This window comes from Chlorocebus sabaeus, chromosome 6, assembly GCF_047675955.1.
Source record: "Chlorocebus sabaeus isolate Y175 chromosome 6, mChlSab1.0.hap1, whole genome shotgun sequence".
NCBI lineage: Eukaryota > Metazoa > Chordata > Mammalia > Primates > Cercopithecidae > Chlorocebus > Chlorocebus sabaeus.
Window position 1 is genome coordinate 47,059,575 of NC_132909.1, and position 21,674 is coordinate 47,081,248.

Below are 21,674 nucleotides of genomic sequence, written 5' to 3' on the forward strand. Positions count from 1 at the left end.
AGAGACCAGGCAGGAGGAGGAGAAGAAAGGTAGAGATATTAAGCTCTTCTCCCTTATCAGAAAGAAACCTAGCAAAAGAAATTTCATGCTTAATGGGCCAAAGAGTACATCAGAAAACTCCAGGGGTGACGGAATGCCCCCGGTGGTGGTGGTGGTGATGGGGAATTCTTTGCCCTGTGACCTCCCTTGGATTAATTTCTCCCCAGGACAATGGGAAAAATCATTTAATCCTTGGAGGTTTTTATTTTTTATTTTATTTTTAGTTTTAGTTTGCTTGAGAGTGACTCTGATCCTGTTTCTGATGGTTCCTCAGCATCATACTGAGTAAGTCACTGGCCGTGTAGCATCTGGAGTGATTGGAGTGACCCAGGATCCCCAGTTCCCACGTCACAAATGAGGATCCCACATATCTGGGGCAGCGATGGGACATTGTTTCTGGCTGTGTCTATCTAATCTACTCATCCTATCTATCTAATTTCTCTATCTATATATATATCTGCTTACCCATCCATCCATCAATCCATCTTAGCTGTAGGTTCATCCATTCATCTATTTATCCTATTATCTATGTATCTATCTATCATCTCTTAATAGCTATCTATCCATCTGTCTAATATATCCATCATTTATATCTACTTTGTCTATCTACCTAAACTATCCATCCTATCTACTCTATTATCTATCTACCCATCCATCCGGACCTTGAGCTGATTCCTCTGCACTCAGCTGGCCTGAGGCCAGGTGTTGGTTGACTGCCCAGGCTCGGGAGATGCACCCAGGCTGCAGGGATTGGTTGGCCCAGCCCAACCCAGCCAGCCCTCCCACAGCCTTTCCTACATCAAGGGCCAGGGTCAAAGGCCTCCCAGCAGACAGGGAGAGGAGGTTGTGTGGGACAAACTGCTCCTGACAGAAGGTACCAGGCTGGGAGTGGCAGGCCCGGGGTGGGGGTCCTGGCCTGGGATGGAGAGAGGTACTGCCCAAGGCCCATGCAGCTCCCGGGTGCTGGCCTGGAGGATGGGAGGTTTCCTGGTAACTGAAACCAAGCCCCTGGCAACCTCCCAGTGATTCAGGCTGGGCCTTTCTGGACTTTAATCAGTCTCTCTCTCTCTTTCCCATTCTGAGTGTTTACTAGGGAACTGGAGGCCACTTGGCTGCTGGTTTTGGCTGGACCTTTCTGGACTTTACCTCTCAGTCCCTTTTTACCCATCGCTGAGCCCTCCCTGCTCTACCTCCAGCACTGCCCGTCCCTGCCTCTTCACTATCCCTGGAGCTCCCTGGGCCCTTCCCTGGGCCCTTCCCTGGGCCTCAGGACCTCACCTACCATCCCGTCTGCCCTACAGAATGCCACAGCTGAGCCTGTCCTGGCTGGGCCTCGGGCCGGTGGCAGTGTCCCCGTGGCTGCTCCTGCTGCTGGTCGGGACCTCCTGGCTCCTGGCCCGTGTCCTGGCCTGGACCTACGCCTTCTATGACAACAGCCGCCGCCTCCGGGGTTTCCCACAACCCCCGAAACGGAACTGGTTTTGGGGACACCAGGGCATGGTGAGTGTGGCAGCAAGGATGGGTCTAGGTCTCAGGGTGAATGGACTTCCTGAGGGGTACGAGGCTGACGGAGTGGGGGTGAAGGGGTGGGCTGGGATCTGGGGTGGCAGAAAAGCAGGGGAGGCGTCTTACTCATTCCTCTGTTTATTCACTTATTTCTCTGCTGTGCCAACCCAAGCCCCTCTCACCTCCTCGTCCTCCCACTCCTGGCCTGCACTGAATCCTTTTCCTGCCTGTCTTCCCACATTAATGCACCTCTGCGGGGCTTCTGGGCAGAGGGTTGACTGCACAGAGAGGCGAGTCCCTGGCATCCCCACATACTCCATGGCTGGACTCGAGGCCTCCTGCACCCACTGTCCAGGGTCCTCTCCCTGCCTGGACTATTTCCTGTTGTGAGGGTACAGCTGGGCTAGAGGAGAGGCGTGGGCCCTCTCCCACTTCCACCATATCTGAAGGCACCTTCCTCTTATCTTCTTCTTCCTCTTATCTCCCTCTTACCAATGAGACCTGTTACCAAACCCAGATAAAAGTTGGTCACTCACTTCCCCTTTCAGAAGCTTTCCTTGGCCTTTCCCTTCCCCGAAACCTTGCCCTCTGACTTAGACCTGCTCTCCTCTTTGGGGGATGTGGTCTTAGTCTGCTCATTTGCAAATGGCAGGATTGATGGGTGTGTCCACAGGTGAAGTGGGAGGGTGCACAGGACGCACTAGCACAGAGCCTGGTGCAGAAGCTGCCCCCAGGTGGGAGACATTGTCCTGATGGACAGTCAGAGTCACCTCTGCTCCCCTAGTGGCTGCTGAGAAGGGAGGGTCTCCTATGTGCAGAACCTTCTCCATGGGAGGAACTGGAACCTCTGTGGACCAGTCAGGGCATGAAGGGATGTGAGGACCAGCCTTGGGGACATGTCCTGAGGCCATACTGCTCCCTACGAAACTCCCCTGTGAGGACCTCCCTGTGTGGCCGCCTCTGGGCTGAAATGACTCCCAGAACAAGAAAATCTTTCCTCTCAATCTAACTGGGCCTCTGTGAGCAGACAGTGTGTCTTCTGCCTCCACCCTGGGATGCGCCATTGGGACTTGGAGATGGTCCCAAGAGAGATAGAGCAGGAGGAATGTGGATAGATAGATAGATAGATAGATAGATAGATAGATAGATAGATCAGGAGGAGTATAGATAGATAGATAGATAGATAGATAGATAGATAGATAGATAATAGGATAGATAGATAGATGCACAGGTAGGATGGATAGATGGGTGGATGGATGGGTGGATAGGTAATTAGATAGATAGATAAAAGGATAGATGGATGCATGGACACATAGATGCACAGATAGGATGGATCGATGGATGATGGATGGATGGGTAGATAGAGTAGATAGGATGGATAGATTAGGTATACAGATAGAGTAGGTATATATGATGGATACATTAGACAGATGGATAGGTAGTTATTAATAGATGATAAGTAGACAGATAATAGGATGAATATATGGATGGATGAAAGTACAGATAAGATGGATTGATGGATAGATGGGTAGGCAGATAGATATATAGATAGAAAAATTAGATAGACAGGATGAATAGATTAGACACACCCAGAAATGCTTGACCAACTACCTGGGCATCCCTTAGCCTAGTCAAGTGGACACCTAGAATTAACCGTCACAGAAGGTAACGACCCCTGCCTTGCTTGCAGGTCAAATCCACAGAGGAGGGCATGAGAGTTCTGACTCAGCTGGTGGCCACCTATCCCCGGGGCTTTAGGGTCTGGATGGGCCCCGTCTTCCCCCTCCTCAGTTTGTGCCACCCCGACATCATCCGGTCTGTCATCAATGCCTCAGGTACCATCTGGAACACCTGGTGGTGGGGGCTGCAATGCATTTCAGGCCTGCACTTCCTCTATCCCCAAGCTCCTGTTTGGCCCCTGCAGTACTCTGGCCTCTCCTTTCCTTCCCTCTCAGCCATCTTCGTCTTTCTTTCATGTATTCATCAATTCCCATCTCAGCGTCTCCTCTCTCCACTGCCATCTGAACCCCTGTTCTGGTATTCTGGGCTGCCCTGGAACACCCTGAGAGACCTCAACTCAAGGCTCTGTCTTGGAGGAACCCCAACCTTAAGGAGATGGACCTGGAGAGAGATATCCCCAACTTCATGGGATCAGGAAAGGGCCAGAGGGAGACGGATGACGGTCCAGGGAAGAACAAGGTCTCTGCTGGGGCAGGCTGGAAGACTTCCTGGAGGAGGAGTTGCTGGAGCTGTGTCTGGAACAATGAGTAGGAACGTTTGAAAGGAGAGCGCAGGGTGATGCAATTGGGCATCATTAGTATTCAAGGCCCCTTGCTAGGTCTAGCATCAACTTGCCTGTCCCAAAGCCTAGAACAATGAGGAGGACTTGTGGCTGGTGGGAGGTCTGGGCTGCTATTTCCATGATGTCCACCTCTGGTGGGTCAATTCCTTTTACCCCATCCTATAGCTTGTCTACCCTAAGTTCATTGCTCTCCTGGTGCAGGCCCTGGGGATCTCCAAAAGGAGACTCCACCCCAGCTTGGGACCCTTTCCTTGACCTCTGTGCTTCCCATCGTTGGACAGGCCAGGCTGAGCAGGGGGAATGGGCAGCATTCTACAGAGACCATGGCTCTGACATTAAAATGCTAAGTGACTCTGGGCTGGTTCCCAGCTGTCTCTGGTTATTGAGGTCTCTTTCCAATGTGAGTAGTGGAAACCCAACCTGGTGTGGTCTAAGCAAAGAAAGATAATCCATTGACTTTAAAGTCCAGGGAGGGTGGCCTTCAGGCATGGCTGGATCCAGGTCTCATACAATGTCACTGGGAATCTTTCTCTCTTGGCTTTAGCTTTCTCCAGGCTGCTTTTCCTTTCAAGGTGGTCTTTTGCTCGTGATGTCGAAGATGAGTCCCAGAAGCTCAGTTCCTTTGGGAAACCCCACCTTTCCCTCAGAGTTCCCAGAAATGGCCCATGATTTACTTCTCTTTGCCTGAGTCATAGGACCAATTTTTCACCCAATCCCTGTGACTCTGATAGGCCAGTCTTGGCAGGCCTGGGTCTTCCAGAGCTACTGTTTTGGGGGCGCAAAGAAGTTTGTTGGTTAAGGATTCAGGCCATGGGTGCAGATAGACCCAGTCTCAGGCCTCAGACTTGCCATGGTCTGGGACTGTGGGCAAGTGACTTTATTGTTCAGAGTCTCAGGCTCTTCATCTGGAAAATGGGATGAATGAGAGCTCAGGAAACACGGTGTGTGGATCCACATGGGGAAAGACCTTTTCTGTCTGTGTAACTGAAGGACTGGAGAGTCCTGCCTGGAGGATGTGAGGAGGAAGCCCAGGTGGGGCTCAGCACTGAGAGGAGGATGAGATGCTGCTTGAAATCCTCAGGGTGAGGGCTTCGACCTCTTCCCTGCAGATCCTTCTCTCTCACAGCCTAGGAGAGCATGAATTGGGTCCTGTTTGTTTTCCTCCAGATTCACAGCTCGGAGGAAGGTCTCCTATACACACAAAGCCTGGTGGACACCTTTGGTGATATGTGCTGCTTGTGGGTGGGGCCCTGGCAGGCAATCGTCCGCATCTTCCACCCCACCTACATCAAGCCTGTGCTCTTTGCTCCAGGTAGACATTGCACTGGCCACGCCTTGCCCACAGCTGGCTCCAGCTGATCACGTGACCCATGTGTAGCCAGGTGGGGCTGTGGTGGAGACGCCATTGCCTCCATCGCCCCTGGACTTCCACCTGTCTGACCTCTGTTCCTGCTTGTTCATGTCTAGGACGTGTCTCTATGCTGGCTGTTATAAGGCCAGGTCTGCTGTACGGCTATGTCTTGTCACATATATATTTACACGTGGGTCCTGGTTACACCTGAAATATGTTATACCTGGTTACATCTGGTGTATCAATCCAACTGGGGCCATGTAGAGTTGGTCATATGTGGAGTTTATCTGTGGCCAAGGACATGTGGGGCATGTGAGGGCCTGTTTGGTTCTTGTCTCAGGTGCTGTTTGACATTGCCGTTTCCTCCTGCTGGTCACATCTGGGCCATGTTTGGGGCTTGTGTGAGGTCTGGGACCCAGAGTCCCTGCGTGAGCTGTCTGATACATTATTTGAGTCTTGTCTGAGGCTGTGTTATAGTATGTTTGGGTCATGCCTAAGGAACAGTCTGGATCACATGTGGGCTATGTCTGGGACGTTAAAGATACCATATTTATATTCAACCCAGAGCTTGTATGTGGAACGCGCTTTTAAGGTCATGTTAGACCATCTCAGGTGCATGTTAGAGCATACTGTCTCGTGTTAGGAATTGTCATGTATTTTGTGGCCATGTCAGGACATGTGAACACATGTCAGGGTCATGTCTCATGTCCAGGTCCATGTCAGAAGATGCCATGCCAGAAGATGTCAGCGAGTGCTGGGGCAGACAGGGTGTCCTGGGTCCATGTAAAGGCATTCTGTAGAGTGCCGAGCTGTGCTCAGGGGTTGAGGAAAATGTTGGGTCATGTAGGAGGCATGTCAAGGCATGCTGGAGGCCCGACATAGCTTCTCCATGCCAGTTTAGGCAGTGTCATTGCTGTACTGTGCTGCTGTAGCCTGGTCTGGTCTTCCCTCCCCTCCCCCATCCTCCCTTCTTCCTCTGCCCTTGGCCCCCTTCCTGCTATGTGGGGCTCGGAAGGGAGAAATGCAAACCTCTTGCTGGGAGCCTCTGCCACCCCCAAAGTTCCTCCTTCACCTGCCTCCATGGCCCCTGATTGTCCTCATTTATGTCAGCCACCCTTGCACCAAAGGACAAGTTCTTCTACAGCTTCCTGGAGCCCTGGCTGGGTGAGTATCTGCAGGTGAACAGGGTTGGGAACAACCTGGAGGGCCAGGGGAGGGAGACGCCCTTGCCCATGGCCCTTGGCTGCCCTGTTAGGGGATGGGCTCCTGCTGAGTGCTGGTGACAAGTGGAGCCGCCACCGTCGGATGCTGACACCCGCCTTCCATTTCAACATCCTGAAGCCGTATATGAAGATTTTCAATGACAGTGTGAACATCATGCATGTGAGTTATTTGAAGCCAAGGTCCCAACTGCAGCCTTGGGGTGGAGGGACCACAGACAGATCTGGTCTGGAATTTTGGCTCTGCTTGTGCCATTGGGTCATTGCTCTTCTTCTCTGAGCCTTGGTTTCCTCATCTGTAGAATGGGGCTAATAATCCCTACTTAAAAGATGGTCAAGGTGATGTAATGGAGTCATGTCCCTGGTGCACAGTAGATGCCCAGAAGGTGTCTGTTTCTATGTTTCTGTCACCCTGGCCCTGTAAACTCAAGAGGGTCACGACGACAATTGCATAGTAGCTGTAAGAAACTTGAAAACTGATTGGTTTAAAACAATAAGGACTTATGATTGCTAATAAGTCTGTGGGACAGTTGGCGGGTTCTTCTGGATGTGGAAGGGATCACTCATGGTACATGAGCAGCTGGCGGTCAGGTAGGCAGCCTTGCAGGTGTTGGTAGAATTCTGTCACATGTTTGGGTTTTGGCTGGGACATGTTTGGGTTCTCTCACATGTCTGGGTTTGGCCTCAGCTGGGACCCCTGGATGTTCCTCCCTATGACTGTCTCCTTCCAGAAGGCACCCCGTGGTTCACAACGCAGGCAGGGCTCCAGGGAGTAAGATGAGGTTTAACTTCATTCGTTATTACTTCATCATTTTCACCACATTGTATTTTGACATTGAAAGCCAGAAGTCCAACACGGAATCAAAGGCAGGGGGTAAAATAGGCTCTGTCTGTTAATGGGAGTTGCTGAAAAATCACATTGTAAAAGGTGTGGATATGGGAGGAAGGGAAGAATTGTGGCAAGGTTTTGTGAAGTGTCTAGGATTTATTTTAAGTTACAAATTGATAAGTTAGTTTGTTACTGTTTCATAAATTCTTCCAGAAGGACAAGAGACTCCTGGGTCAGAGACAAAGGATAGTTTACTACTCATGACACAGAGAGCAGCATGTGTTTCTTGTTAGATTGTATTCTTTTTCTCCAAGCTTCCCAAATCCCATGGGCGGACACAGGTGGGCTTCTATAAATGCCTGCTGACATAGTATATTGCATTATAGAAAAGGAGAATTAAGCTTAGGGAATCTGCTTTTATAGCAAGCAAAAGCAACATGTCTAGGGGGAGTCTTTACCTTATCCCTCAAAGTTATTCTTTGCAAACACAACTCTGATAAATTTTCCGTGTCAAGAACATCAGTGTCTTGCATTCATGACATTCCCAGAAAGGATGCTCAGGACTCACAAAGGACTACCTCCCCAAAATAGGGAGATTGTTGAAATCAATTTATTATAATGCAGATGGGGAAATCCAACATTTATTGAGCACGAACCATATGCCAGAAACAATGCCATGTGCCCATTCCATGACACGAGTACATATTGTCTAATTTAATTTTAAGAACTCTGTGAAGGAGAGACGATGTATTTCTGCCCCATGGCAGATGATGAAACTGCAGGTCTGAGAGATTAGGGAGCTAACCCAAGTTCACCCAGCTAATGAGTGAGCTTGGCGTGGTGGAGCAGAGTTTCTAACGTGGATTATATGGCTCCAAAGCACATCATCTTAACTGTTCCTGAAGATACAGGGGAGGGTAGTGAATTGACTAATGGCACACAGAGCACAGGAGCCAGAGCTGGAACTTGAACCTAGGTCTCCTAACTCCCAATCTTGGGTCTTCATCTCTTAGTAGTAACAGCTTTTGCTTGTACCATAACCTGGTCCTCCCTGGGGAGGGGTCCCAGGGGAGAAGATGAAGAGGCTTATTCTGGGGAGTGCATCTTGATGGTCGGGGTTGGAGAGGTGCTCAAGGGAGCAAGGAGCCTGCCCCAGCGCCGTCCCTTTCTCTGGCTAGGCCAAGTGGCATCTCCTGGCCTCGGGGAGCAGTGCCCGTCTGGACATGTTTGAGCACATCAGCCTCATGACCTTGGACAGTCTGCAGAAATGTGTCTTCAGCTTTGACAGCCATTGTCAGGAGTAAGTTCTTGCCCAGGGTCTGGGATCTTGGGCCATGGACCCAAAGTGGGTAGGTAGGGGAGGGAGGACTGAGCGGGGAAATCAGACAAACCTTCCTGGAGGCGTTTCATTATACTTGATCATTGAAGGACTGGTGTGAACTTTATCTTGAGGCTTCCAGGGAGCCATCGAAGAGGTTTGAACTGGTGGGTGTGGTCAGAGCTGAGCTCTCTAGGGGATTGACTGTAATGTAGCACTAAATGGAGTTAACACTGATGCAAAGAGGCTAGGGTGGAAGCTAGACCATGGACCGGTTGGAGGAGGATGAAGTCTGAACTTTGTGGACAGTTTCAAGGAGAAGGGTCAGGACTGTATACGGGGAGGGAAAGAGAGAATAAGAGAAAAATGTGCAAGTTATACTCTGGATGCCTAGTGGCATGGACACATCTCATAGAGATTGGATGCAGGGGGAGAAGAGAGCTTGGAGAATCAATCTCATTCTGATCCCCACCCTGTATCTGTGGGGTCATCTGTTCCTGGATACTCCGTTTACTGTTAGGAGGTAGCTCCTGGCTGCTGGTGGGAGGTGCTCCTGGGGCTTCAGGTGTATTAAATTGTTGCCTCCCTTTCTGTCCTTATCCTGCAGGAAGCCCAGTGAATATATTGCCGCCATCTTGGAGCTCAGTGCCCTTGTATCAAAAAGACACCAGCAGATCCTCCTGCACATAGATTTCCTGTATTATCTCACCCCTGATGGGCAGCGTTTCCGCAGGGCCTGCCGCCTGGTGCACGACTTCACAGACGCCGTCATCCAGGAGCGGCGCCGCACCCTCCCTAGCCAGGGTGTTGATGACTTCCTCCAAGCCAAGGCCAAATCCAAGACTTTGGACTTCATTGATGTGCTCCTGCTGAGCAAGGTGGGCTTCCCTGGGATCTGAATTCAAGAAGCAGAAGGGAGCTTCATGTGAAATGTCAGATGAAAGAATTTGAACTTGATCCAGAGGGCACTGGGGAGCCATGGAAGGTGATTGAGGAAGGGAGGGACAGGTCAGAGATAGGTTTTAGAGATGACTCTGTGGAGTGCACATAGCAGGGAGCTGCTAGGTTTGAAACTGACAAGTCTGAGAGTTTGCTCTATTTACAAGCTAATGAGTTAATTGGCCACATTTAAATAGGTACATTTACATCTACATCTATGTCTGGATCTATGTTTATGTTTTTGCCTATGTCTTTCTATATCTTTGTCTCTGTTTGAGTTTGTGTCTCTGTCTATGACTGTGACTGTGTGTCTTTGTCTTTGTCATTGGCCATATCCGTACGTCTTTGTATATGTGTCCTCATCTTTGTCCATGTCTACGGCTTTGTCCTGTCTTTTCTATGTCTATGTGTATGTCTTTGTCTCTGTCTATATTTTCATCCATGTCTATGTCTTTGTGTGTATCTGTGTCTGTGTTTATGTCTTTGTCTTTTCTCCGTGTTTGTGTCTTTCTCTCAGTGTCTATGTCCGTGTTTTTTGTCTGTGTCTGTGACTGTGTCTTCGTCTATGGCTGTGTCTATGTCAATGCTGTGTCTATATCTTTGTCTGTGCCTGTGCTTGTGTCTGTTTTTGTCTATGTCTATGTTTACGTCTATGAGTATTTGTGTCTGAGTGTGTGTCTATGTTTATTTTTAACATAGTCTGTGTCTATGTTTACGTCTATGTGTATTTGTGTGTCTGTGTTTCTAAGTCCGTGACTTCGTCTATGTGTGCATCTGTGTCTGTATCTGTGTCTATATCTGCGTTTATGTGTATTTGTATTTGCGTGTTTGTGTTTCTAAGTCTGTGACTTCGTCTATGTGTGTGTGTCTGTGTCTATATCTTTGTTTATGTTTATGTTTATGTGTATATGTGTGTCTGTGTTTCTAAGTCTGTGACTTCATTTGTGTGTGTTTGTGTTTGTGTCTATATCTGTGTCTATGTCTATATTTATGTGTATTTGTATTTGTGTGTCTGTGTTTCTGTGACTTCATCTATGTGTGTGTGTGTGTGTTTATGTCTATATCTGTGTCTATGTCTATGTTTATGTGTATTTGTGTGTCTGTGTTTCTAAGTCTGTGACTTCGTCTATGTGTTTGTGTCTGTGTCTATATCTGTGTCTATATTTATGTGTATTTGTGTGTCTGCATTTGTAAGTCTAAGACTTCATCTATATGTGTGTGTGTGTGTCTATATCTGTGTCTATGTCTACGTTTATGTGTATTTGTATTTGTGTGTCTGTGTTTCTAAGTCTGTGACTTCATCTCTGTGTGTGTGTGTCTATATTTTTGTCTATGTTTATGTTTATGTGTATTTGTGTGTCTGTGTTTCTAAGTCTGTGACTTCATTTGTGTGTGTTTGTGTCTATATCTGTGTCTATGTCTATGTTTATGTGTATGTGTATTTGTGTGTCTGTGTTTCTAAGTCTGTGACTTCATTTGTGTGTGTTTGTGTCTATATCTGTGTCTATGTCTATGTTTATGTGTATGTATATTTGTGTGTCTGTGTTTCTAAGCCTGTGACTTCATCTATGTGTGTGTGTGTTTGTGTTTGTGTCTATATCTGTGTCTATGTCTATGTTTATGTGTATTTGTGTGTCTGTGTTTCTAAGTCTGTGACTTCATCTATGTGTGTTTGTGTGTGTCTATATCTGTGTCTATGTTTATGTTTATGTGTATTTGTATTTGTGTGTCTGTGTTTCTAAGTGTGACTTTGTCTATGTGTGTGTGTGTGTCTATATCTGTGTGTATGTCTATGTGTATTTGTGTGTCTGTGTTTCTAAGTCTATGATTTCGTCTGTGTGTGTGTGTGTCTGTGTCTGTATCTGTATGTATGTCTATGTTTATGTGTGTTTGTGTGTCTGTGTTTGTGTCTAAGTCTATGACTTTGTCTATGTGTGTTTGTGTCTGCATCTGTGTCTACGTCTTTGTCTATGTGTATGTCTGTTGTGACAGATGCATTAAACCTCTGAATCAGAGCAGCCCATGTCTCGCTCACAGCAATAAACTACCAGCCAGAGCAGGATTGTGGCACTGGCTCTTCAGCCTCAACTGAAATTTCTCCAAGGGCAATGTTTTCACGTGTATGTCCAGAAGAGTTTGCACCCTAGGAGAGGGGCCCTACATTATGAGTCTTGGCACATTTTCTATTTCTTCCCAAGAAAGAGAATGAGATACACACACACACACACACACACACACACAGAGAGAGAGAGAGAGATTGAGTGAGAATGCTTGCTAGCTTTGTGAGACAGTGTGTGTTTTTTGCTCTGGAGCATAAACAAATCCTCTTCAGTGAGATGCCATCGTCTGTAGGCTTACGACCCAAATGTCTCCAGGGAGATAAGATTCTCTAGATGTATCACTCTAGAATGTGGGCCAATATCTTTGGAGCAATACTTAATCTCTAATTTCCAAGGGAAATTGCCATTTAATTCTCCTGTAACTCAGGTTGCCAGTAACTTTTTCTCAGAAATGTTTTATTAAAATGTTCATGGGTCATTGAGTCTTCCCAGTAGGGACCAAGAGGAGGCAAAGAAGCCAGAGAGGAAGGTCATGAGGTGGGGGCTCTGGCCGTGGTGACCAAGAGGGATCTAGGAGTGCAAGATGGATTTGGATTTCTGGAAAGAGGATGAATCTTCAGAGATTGTCTCAGATTAGACTCAAGAGCCCTCAGAGCTAGTGTGACTTTTTGTTGGGGGCGGGTTTGGGGTTATTGCCTTCTCTCCAGGATGAAGACGGGAAGGAGTTGTCCGATGAGGACATAAGAGCAGAAGCTGACACCTTTATGTTTGAGGGTGAGGGCCCCAGTGTGGGGCTACAGTGGGGACCGGGATCTCTCCATTCCACAAACAGGGTGGTTGGACCTGTTGGTCCAAACCCCCCAGCCTTCCTGTCCCCCTTCCCCCATCCTCCCTGAAGTCCTCAATGTATGGGTGCTGTCTACCCTCGAGTGCTGAAGCAGCCCAGAAACCCAAGCCTGCCTTGCTGCCCCTCAGGCCATGACACCACGGCCAGTGGTCTCTCCTGGGTCCTCTATCACCTTGCAAAGCACCCGGAATACCAGGAACGTTGCCGGCAGGAGGTGCAAGAGCTTCTGAAGGACCGTGAGCCTAAAGAGATTGAATGGTGAGTGCAGGTGCTGGTGGCTGTTCCTGAGCCTCTCTCATTGACTCTGTTCCCCAGGTGGGAAGGGAAGAGGGGTGGTTTTTGTTGATTCTTCCACTGTTGTTTAGTGGGAATAGGAGCAGAGGACCACAGGCAGGACTTAATACACAGCCTGACTGTCTGGGAAAAGGTTACAGGCCGTTAGGTTACAGAAAGACCTGGGCTTCTGAGAGAATTGGTGATGATATGTGAGGACAGATCATGCCACTTAGCACTTGTTCAGCAAGTGAACTTCCCCTCCACTCTCTTCTTTTTCTCCCAGAAATATCATTTTTTTTCCGAACATCTTCACTTGTTGAATGTTTGCTCTTCTGTTCCCTAATTCCGACTCTCCAGTCCAGTCCAGGGATTTATAAGGGAGACCTGGGGGTAAAGTCATCCATTCTTGTCCACAACACCTGCATCGTTCATCCATCCTATCCTCATTCAGCAAACGCTCCCACACTGCATTCCCACTCCTACATCTGTGCACAGCATCTTTCTGTGCTCTGGAGACCTGGGAAAGACCCAGCCCAGGGATCTGTTTTCCAGGTGCTCCCAGCCTGGTGGGGGAACTGTCCCTGGGCAGGACACTCCCAGCCCACGTGGGCAGGGATGGGGTTTGCAGTCAGAGAAGCAGGACTGGGGAGTATAGAAAGTGTCTCAGTTGAGAGCCTGGATAATGATCTGAATAATGATTAGTAGATAATTGGGTACAGTTAGGGAGCAGTGCTCTAGGTCAAGAAGACTGCCTGGGATCTTCACAGGGGAAGAGAGAGGAAAGAGAGAGAGAGAGCGAGAGAGAGAGCGAGAGAGAGCGAGCAGGGTAGGGGGCAGAAAGGAGAAGGAGAAGGAGAGAGAGAGGGAGAAACTCGGTCATGGTGAGATGATAAAACTGGGGCTGGCTGTGGAAACCTTGGCGAAAATGTTAATGGCTTCAGTTTAAGCCCAAGGGCAATAGGGAGCCATGGGAAGTGTTTGAGCAGGGGAGGGACAGGTCACATCTGGGTACCAGGAAGATCTTTCTAGGGCTAGTGTGGAGGGCATTCTGGAGAGGACTAGCAGTAGAATGAGGGCACAGTGGGGACATTCTGAGGCCCGAGCCAGGCCAGGGGCTGGAGGAAGGAGAGGAAGCGTTGGAGTGGACAGGTGTCTTGGATTCAGTGTCCTCCTGTCCGTGCTCTTGCTCAGCACAGCAGCCCTGTGAGGAGGAGAAACATTTTTCTGCTTTTAAAACCAATACCTTTTCTGCATTTTTAACAAACAATTTTTTATTGCTGCATAATAGATGCACATAGATTTGAAATGCACGTAATAATCTGATACATTCATATAATTGGCAAAGATCAGATCAGTGTACCTGGGATATCTGTTGCCTGAAATATTTGTCTTTTCTTTATGCTAGAAATATAACTAACATAAGCTAACTATTTTGGTATGTACGGTACATATCGTAAACTATAGTGAGCCCACTGATCTATCGAGTGCTAGGTTTTATTTCTCCTATCAAACCTCTCATTTGTGCCCATTAATCAACTTCTCCTCACCCCTCCCTCCCTTCTTCCAATCTACCTTCTATTTTCATGAGATCCGCTTTTTCAGTTCCCACATGTGAGTGAGAATATGTGATATGTGTCTTTCTGTGCTTGGTTTATTTACTTACCACAGTGACCTCCAGTTCCATCCACGTTGCCGCAAATGACAAAATTCCAGTCTTTTTAATGGTGGCATAGTATTCCGTTGTGTATTCAAGCCACATTTCCTTTCTTCCTTTTTTCATTCCTTCCTTCTTCCTTCCTCCTTCCTCCTTCCTTCCTTCCTGCCTTCCTCCCTCCCTCCTTTCCTTCCTCTCTCTCTTTCTCCCTTTCCTTCCTCCCTTCCTTCCTCCTTCCCTCCCCTCCTCCCTCCCTCCCTTCCTCTCTCTCTTTCTCCCTTTCCTTCCCCCCTCCCTCCCTCTCTCTCTCTCTCTCTCTTTCTTTCTTTTTTTGGGACAGAATCTCTCTCTGTCGCCCAGGCTGGAGTGCAGTGGCACGATCTTGACTCACTACAACCTCTGCCTCCCGGGTTCAAGCTATTCTTCTGCCTCAGCCTCCCAAGTAGTTGGGACTACAGGTGTGCACCAACCACGCCTGGCTAATTTTTGTATTTTTAACAGGGATGGTGTTTCACCATATTGGCCAGGCTAGTCTCGAACTCCTGACCTCATGATCTGCCTGCCTCGGCCTCCCAAAGTGCTGGGATTGCAGGCATGAACCACCGCACCCGGCAGCCACATTTTCTTTATCCATTCAGTTGATGGGCACTTAGGTTGAATCCACATTTTGGCTGTTGTGAATAGTGCTGCAATAAACACGGAAGTATAGGTATCTCTTCAACAGATTTATTTCCTTTCTTTGGGATAGAAATTTCTTGTCTTTCTTTTCAGTCGTGGAATTTCTGGGTTATACGGTAGTTCTAGTTTTAGTTTCTTGAGGAATCTCTGTGCTGTTCTCTGCAGTGGCTGCACTAATTTATATTCTCACCAACAGTGTGTGAGAGCTCCCCTTTCTCTGTGTCCTCACCAGCATCTATTGTTACCTGTCTTTTTGATAAAAGCCATTTTAACTGGGATGAAATGATATCTCACTGTGGTTTTGATTTGCATTTCTCTGAAGATTAGTGACATTGAGCATTTTTCCATCTACCTATTGACCATTTGTATGTCTTCTTTTAAGAAATGTCTGTTCAGATCTTTTGACCATTGTTAAATAAGATGATTTGATGTTTTTTATTTTTTCCTATTGAGTTGTTTGGGCTCCTTATATGATATATTCTGGTTACGAATCACTTGTCAGGTGTGTAGTTTGCAAATATGTTCTGCCATTCTGTGGGTTGACTCTTCACTTTGTTGATTGCTTCCTTTGCTGTGCAGAAGCTTTTTACCTTGTTGTAATCTCATTGGTCTATTGCCTGTGCTTTTGAGGTCTTACGCAGAGAATCTTTGCCCAGACCCACGTCCTGGAGTATAAAATCCAGATTTCAAGCAAAAATTGTGCATGTGGTTAAAAGAAAGGGTCCAAACAATTTATGATAAAGATGAGCTTCCTTATTAAGCTCCACCTTAGCAGTAACTACAGTCAGCAGTTTTCTGTGTATTCTTCCAGAAAGTGGCTATCCCAATGCCCACGTTTATATGAACTCCCACTGTGATTTTTATTTACATGAACATGTACTGTGTTTTTCTTTGTAAACAAAACTATAAAAATAGACGCAGTTCTGCACTTTATCTCTGAGATCTTATATTTTTCTCAAAATATGAGTTTTCAAAAATGAGTTTGTTTTTAAATTTGTTCTTTCATTGATAAATTTTAATTATATATATTAGAGGTACAACGTGATGTTATGAGGTAGGTATACAACCTGAAATTATTAAATCAAGGTGATGAACAAATCCAGCACTTCATGTATTTATCGTTTTTGTGTTGAGAACATTTGAAATGTACTCTCTTAGCAATTTCAATTAATACATTGTTCACTAAATCACCATGCTGTGCAGTAGATCTCAAAAACTTATTCCTCTTGCATAACTGAAGCTTGTATCCTTTGACCAACATCTCATCCTTCTCTGTCCCTCCCTCAGCCCTGGCCTCTGGTAACCATCATTCTACTTCTATTTTGTTGTTGTTGTTGTTGTTGTTTGAGACAGAGTCTCGCTCTGTCACCCAGACTGGAGTGCAGTGGCACGATCTCAACTCACTGCGACCTCTGCCTCCCAGGTTCAAGCGATTCTCCTGCCTCAGCCTCCTGAGTAACTGGGATTACAGGCTCCTGCCACCACGGCCAGTTAATTTTTTTTTGTATTTGTATTAGAGATGGGGTTTCACCATATTGGCCAGGCTGGTCTTGAACTCCTGACCTTGTGATCTGCTCCCCTCGACCTCCCAAAGTGCTGGGATTACAGGTGTGAACCACCACGCCCGGCCTCCACTCCTATTTCTATGAGCTTGACTATTTCAGGTCCCAGGATAAGTAAGATCATGTGTGTTTGTGTTTCTGCACCTGGCTTACTTCACTTAGCATAAGTTCCTCCAGGTTCTTCCATGTTGTGGCAAATGAGATAAGTTTTTTTTTTTTTTTTTTTTTTAAGGCTGAATGGTATTCCATTGTATATACACACCACATGGAAAATGAGCATTAAATTACAAAACCAGTGATAAGGACAGGTTCTTCTTGTACCAAATGAGATATTACAGATAAGACTAGGGTTTTTCTTGACAATCCTGCCACCCCACCTAAGCCTTTCTCATTCTCCAAAGGTGTCTCCAGAGCTGTAGATTTGTTATCTATCTATCTATCTATCTATCTATCTATCTATCTATCTATCATCTATCTCTATTATCTATGTATCATCTATCTATCTCTATTATCTATCTAGCTATCTATCATCTCTCTATCTCATCTATCTATCTATCATGTATCTATCTATCTCTATTATCTATCACCTATCTCCATTATCTATCTATCTTATCTATCTATCTATCTATCTCATCTATCTATCATCTATCTATCTATCTCTATTATCTATCTATCTATCTATCACCTATCTCCATGATCTATCTATCATCTATCTATCTCATCTATCTATCATTTATCTATCTATCTCTATTATCTATCTATCTATCACCTATCTCCATTATCTATCTATCTATCTATCTATCTATCTATCTATCTATCTATCATCTATCTCTATTATCTACCCATCTATCACCTATCTATCTCTATTATCTATCTATCTATCTATCTATCTATCTATCTATCTATCTATCACGTATCTATCTCTATTATCTATCTATCTATCACCTATCTATCTCCATTATCTATCTATCTATCTATCTATCTATCTATCTATCTATCTATCATCTATCTCTATTATCTATCCATCTATCACCTATCTATCTCTATTATCTATCTATCTATTTATCTATCTATCTATCTATCTATCTATCTATCTATCTATCTATATTATCTGTCTATTATCTATCTATCTATCTCTATTATCTATCATCTATCTATGTATCTATCTACCTATTATCTATCTATCTATAATCTATGTGTCCCTGTTTCTATCATCTATGTGTGTATCTATTATCTATCTATCTATATCTGTCATCTATTATCTGTCTATCATCATCTATCAATCTATCATCTATCTCTGAATCATTCATTTCCATAAATATATATTCATATACTTTTTGCCCTTTTTACATGCACATATGTATATATTTGTAACTTTTTTCACTAGACAGTGTGTCTTAATGCTATTTTTTTCTGAGTGCTAAATATTTTATTCCTTATTTATTCATCTCATTCCTATGCTGAATACACATAAACATTTTCAATGATAGTAGATATTTCCAATTTGCCTTCCAGAGTGTCTGTACTGATTTACCTTCTAGCCTGTAGTATGTGATGAGACTAGTGATCCCTATTTCCTCCTTTTGGGTAGCTGTATAGTATTCCCTTGTGTGGCTATTTATCTAAACATCTTCCCATCAATGCATATGTGGCTTGTTCCTAACCTTTTGCTAAAAGTGGACATGAGGCAGTCAGCATGTATGCACAGTGACCATTCCTTACACGTATAAGCATGTCTGCAGGACAAATTCCCTGAAGTTCAATTGCTGAATCAAAGAACATTTGCATTGTACAATTTTAATTATTGTAAATCCTTTCCTATTAGCTGAGTTTGATGGCACAAGCTTTCCCATAACTTTACCAATACTACTAATGTATTATTAAATGTTAAAATCTATGCCAATCTTCACATTACTTCTTTTGATGGACGTTGTTTTAAATAAGAGTGAGGTTAAACATCTCTTGGATGTTTTCTTTTTGTGGAAGTTGTTCCTTTATCTTTTTCTCTTTTTCTTTGGATTCTTTAAAAATATTTACTTTTAAGAATGTGCACTAAAATTGATTTTTTTTTTTTTTTTTGAGACAGAGTCTCTGTTGCCCAGGCTGGAGTGCAGTGGTGCAATCTCAGCTCACTGCAACCTCCACCTCCCGGGTTCAAGCGATTCTCCTGCCTTAGCCTCCCGAGTAGCTGGGATTACAGGCCTGCACCACCTTTCCTGGCTAAGTTTTTGTATTTTTAGTAGAGACGGGGTTTCACCATTTTAGCCAGGATGGTCTCGATCTCCTGACCTTGTGATCCGCCTGCCTTAGCCTCCCAGAGTGCTGGGATTACAGCCATGAGCCACCACACCTGGTCAAAATTGATTTTTTTTTTTTCCTGTCTTGAGTTGCAAAATATTGCCTTTTAACTTTTGGAGGATACTTTTGATTAATATCCTTTACTTGCAAAAGCTACTACCTTGAGCGTATTCAACTTCCGTGAAGTTAAATTGGTCCACATTTTTCTTTCACAACCGTAAAATCCATCAGTTTCCCAGGATTTTGTTTTGGACAGGGGCTCTCTTTATCAAACTTGAAGTTTTCACTTATGTCTTTCTCTGATCCCTCTGTTCTTCTCCATGGATCTGTTTTCTTGTTTTTGCCACAGTGCCACATTGTTTTTATTACTGCAACTTTGTAACAATTCTTTTTAAAAGTTTATTTCGTTTTATAGGGAGAAAAGGTCTCACTTGCAAACAGAGAAGCTGATAGTTGTGTCTTTGCTCCTTTAATAATGATTGGGGCTGGGTGTTTCCTTAGGGACGACTTGGCCCAGCTGCCCTTCCTGACCATGTGCATTAAGGAGAGCCTGCGGCTGCATCCCCCAGTCCCGGTCATCTCCCGCCATGTCACCCAGGACATTGTGCTCCCAGACGGCCGGGTCATCCCCAAAGGTGCTCACAGTCTCACGGGAAGGAGCCTTCTGGGTAGGAAGAGGGACCCCTCAGGGAAGGAGGTCTTCTCCTGACTGCCCCCTTCTCTCCCACAGGTATTACCTGCCTCCTCAGTGTTTTTGGAACCCATCACAACCCAACTGTGTGGCCAGACCCTGAGGTGCGGGGCCCCCCTCCCTCCCTCTGTTTTTGTCCATTCCAAGACTCCTAGAGGAGGGGGCAGGGTTTTGATCAGGAGAATCCAACATCACCTCCCTCCAAGACACACACAACTGTCTGTTTCTCCAAGGCTGGTGGACCTGGGAGACCCCACCCAGCAATGCTTCTTGGTCTTACCTCCAGGTCTACGACCCCTTTCGCTTTGACCCAGAGAACGTCAAGGAGAGGTCACCTCTGGCTTTTATTCCCTTCTCGGCAGGGCCCAGGTAAGGGCGGCCTGTGTCTGAGATGGGGAAGGGTTGATAGGTGCAGGGGTCTGGGCATGACAGTGGGGAGAAGGGGGACATTGTAGATGGTCCAAGTTCCAGCTCTCCTTCCCTCACCTCCTCTGGAGTTTATGGGAAAAGGTCTATAGAGTAGGGTTGGGTTGGTCCTAGAAGGGTCTGTGGTGTGCTCAGAGCCCCCTCCCACCCCACCTTGGTCTAGGCTAGGGGCTGGAGCTGGGCTAGGCTTGCAGGATATGCAAGCCCACATGGGGATCCAGGCACAGATACCCCCTTCTCTATCCTCAAGCTACTCTAGGTGGGGTTGGCTGTCCCAGGCCAGGTTCCCGGCTTGAGGGGGCCAGGATGAGGTTCTTGGTTGCAGATAGAGTTCCCACCCCCCTCCCCCAGGAACTGCATCGGGCAGACATTCGCGATGGCCGAGATGAAGGTGGTCCTGGCACTCACGCTGCTGCGCTTCCGCGTCCTGCCGGACCACACCGAGCCCCGCAGGAAGCCGGAGCTGGTCCTGCGCGCAGAGGGCGGACTTTGGCTGCGGGTGGAGCCCCTGAGCTGAGTTCTGCAGAGACCCACTCTGACACCCACTAAAATGACCCCTGATTTATCAAAAGTGAAGCACAGAATTTACCCTATGACCCTATTCCACAGTCCTGTATTCCATCCTAGATATATACTCAAAATAATTGAGACAGGTGTTCAAACAAAAAGATGCTTGTGCATGAATGTTCGTGGCAGCCCTATTCACAGTGGCCAAACGATGAAAACAACCCCAAGGTGTGTATTACCAGATGAAAGGGTAAACAAAATGTGGTCCATCCATACAATGGAATATTACACAGCCATAAAAAGGAATGAAGCAGTGATCCCTACTACACTGTGGATGAACCTTGAATACATGATACTGAATGAAAGACATCAGATGCAAAAGGTCACACAGTGTGTGGTCCTTTTATTTGAAATTTCCAGAACAGGCCAATCTGAAGAGATGTATAGCAGACTGGTGGCTTTCAGCAGCTGTGGGGAGGTGGGACTGAGGAGCGACTGCTAATCAGGATGGGGTTTCCTCCTGGGATGGTGAAAATGTTCCAGACCTAGATAGTGACGAAGGTAGCACGACATTGTGAGTGCACTAAATGCTATTGAATTGGACACTTTGAATTGGTGAATTTTGTGGTAGGTGAATTCTACTTCAAAAAAAAAAAATGCTATTTTATCTCACACATAATATTTTTTTTTCTGTGCGATTGTTCATATAATAATATGCTGTGAGCATCTTTCCATGACATTAAATCGTCTTACGAAACATTTTGTGGTCTTCAACATGTGTGTGTTAAGTGTTCAAATCAGTCTTAATTTTAAAAAAAGACATCATGTTAGAAAATAAAAGTGTTTTGTCTCACTTTGTAAGAATTATCTTCTACACATTGACTGTTAGTAACACATTGAATTATTCTTCATCAAGTAACAGTTAGGGTAGAGATCTCATTTTCATAGCAATAGATGCACAAATACTCATGTAAGATACAGGTGTGGTTAGACACCTTTCATAGAACTGGTATGGTTTGGAAATTACACAGACACTGAATGTTTTGGTCGTATTAACAGAAGTAGATCACTGAGAAGGGAGAAGGTGACTTTTCAGCTCCCTCAGGTAAATGCTGATTTCATCCTCACACTGATCTTACAGGTTGTAGATGAACTCACTTGTTCAAGGTCA

The 21,674-nt window shown here is 45.9% G+C and overlaps 1 protein-coding gene across 1 annotated transcript; it reads left to right on the forward strand.

Moving 5' to 3' along the window:
• The first annotated feature begins 1,341 nt into the window (after window positions 1-1,341).
• LOC103234089 (cytochrome P450 4F2) lies at window positions 1,342-21,243 on the forward strand. Its single transcript, XM_007995620.3, has 12 exons — window positions 1,342-1,539; window positions 3,236-3,380; window positions 6,309-6,362; window positions 6,454-6,581; window positions 8,426-8,547; window positions 9,173-9,443; window positions 12,272-12,338; window positions 12,540-12,669; window positions 19,381-19,514; window positions 19,610-19,674; window positions 19,857-19,939; window positions 20,348-21,243. Exons 1-12 carry the CDS (start codon window positions 1,342-1,344, stop codon window positions 20,511-20,513), a joined length of 1,563 nt encoding a protein of 520 aa, XP_007993811.3. The 3' UTR covers window positions 20,514-21,243.
• The last annotated feature ends 431 nt before the right edge of the window (window positions 21,244-21,674 follow it).

Coding starts and splice junctions, on each gene's coding strand:
- LOC103234089 (XM_007995620.3), top strand. CDS start 1,342: ATGCCACAGCTGAGCCTGTCCTGGCTGGGCCTCGGGCCGGTGGCAGTG. Junction 8,548..9,172: donor TTTGACAGCCATTGTCAGGA/GTAAGTTCTTGC, acceptor CTTATCCTGCAG/GAAGCCCAGTGAATATATTG. Junction 12,339..12,539: donor TGACACCTTTATGTTTGAGG/GTGAGGGCCCCA, acceptor GCTGCCCCTCAG/GCCATGACACCACGGCCAGT.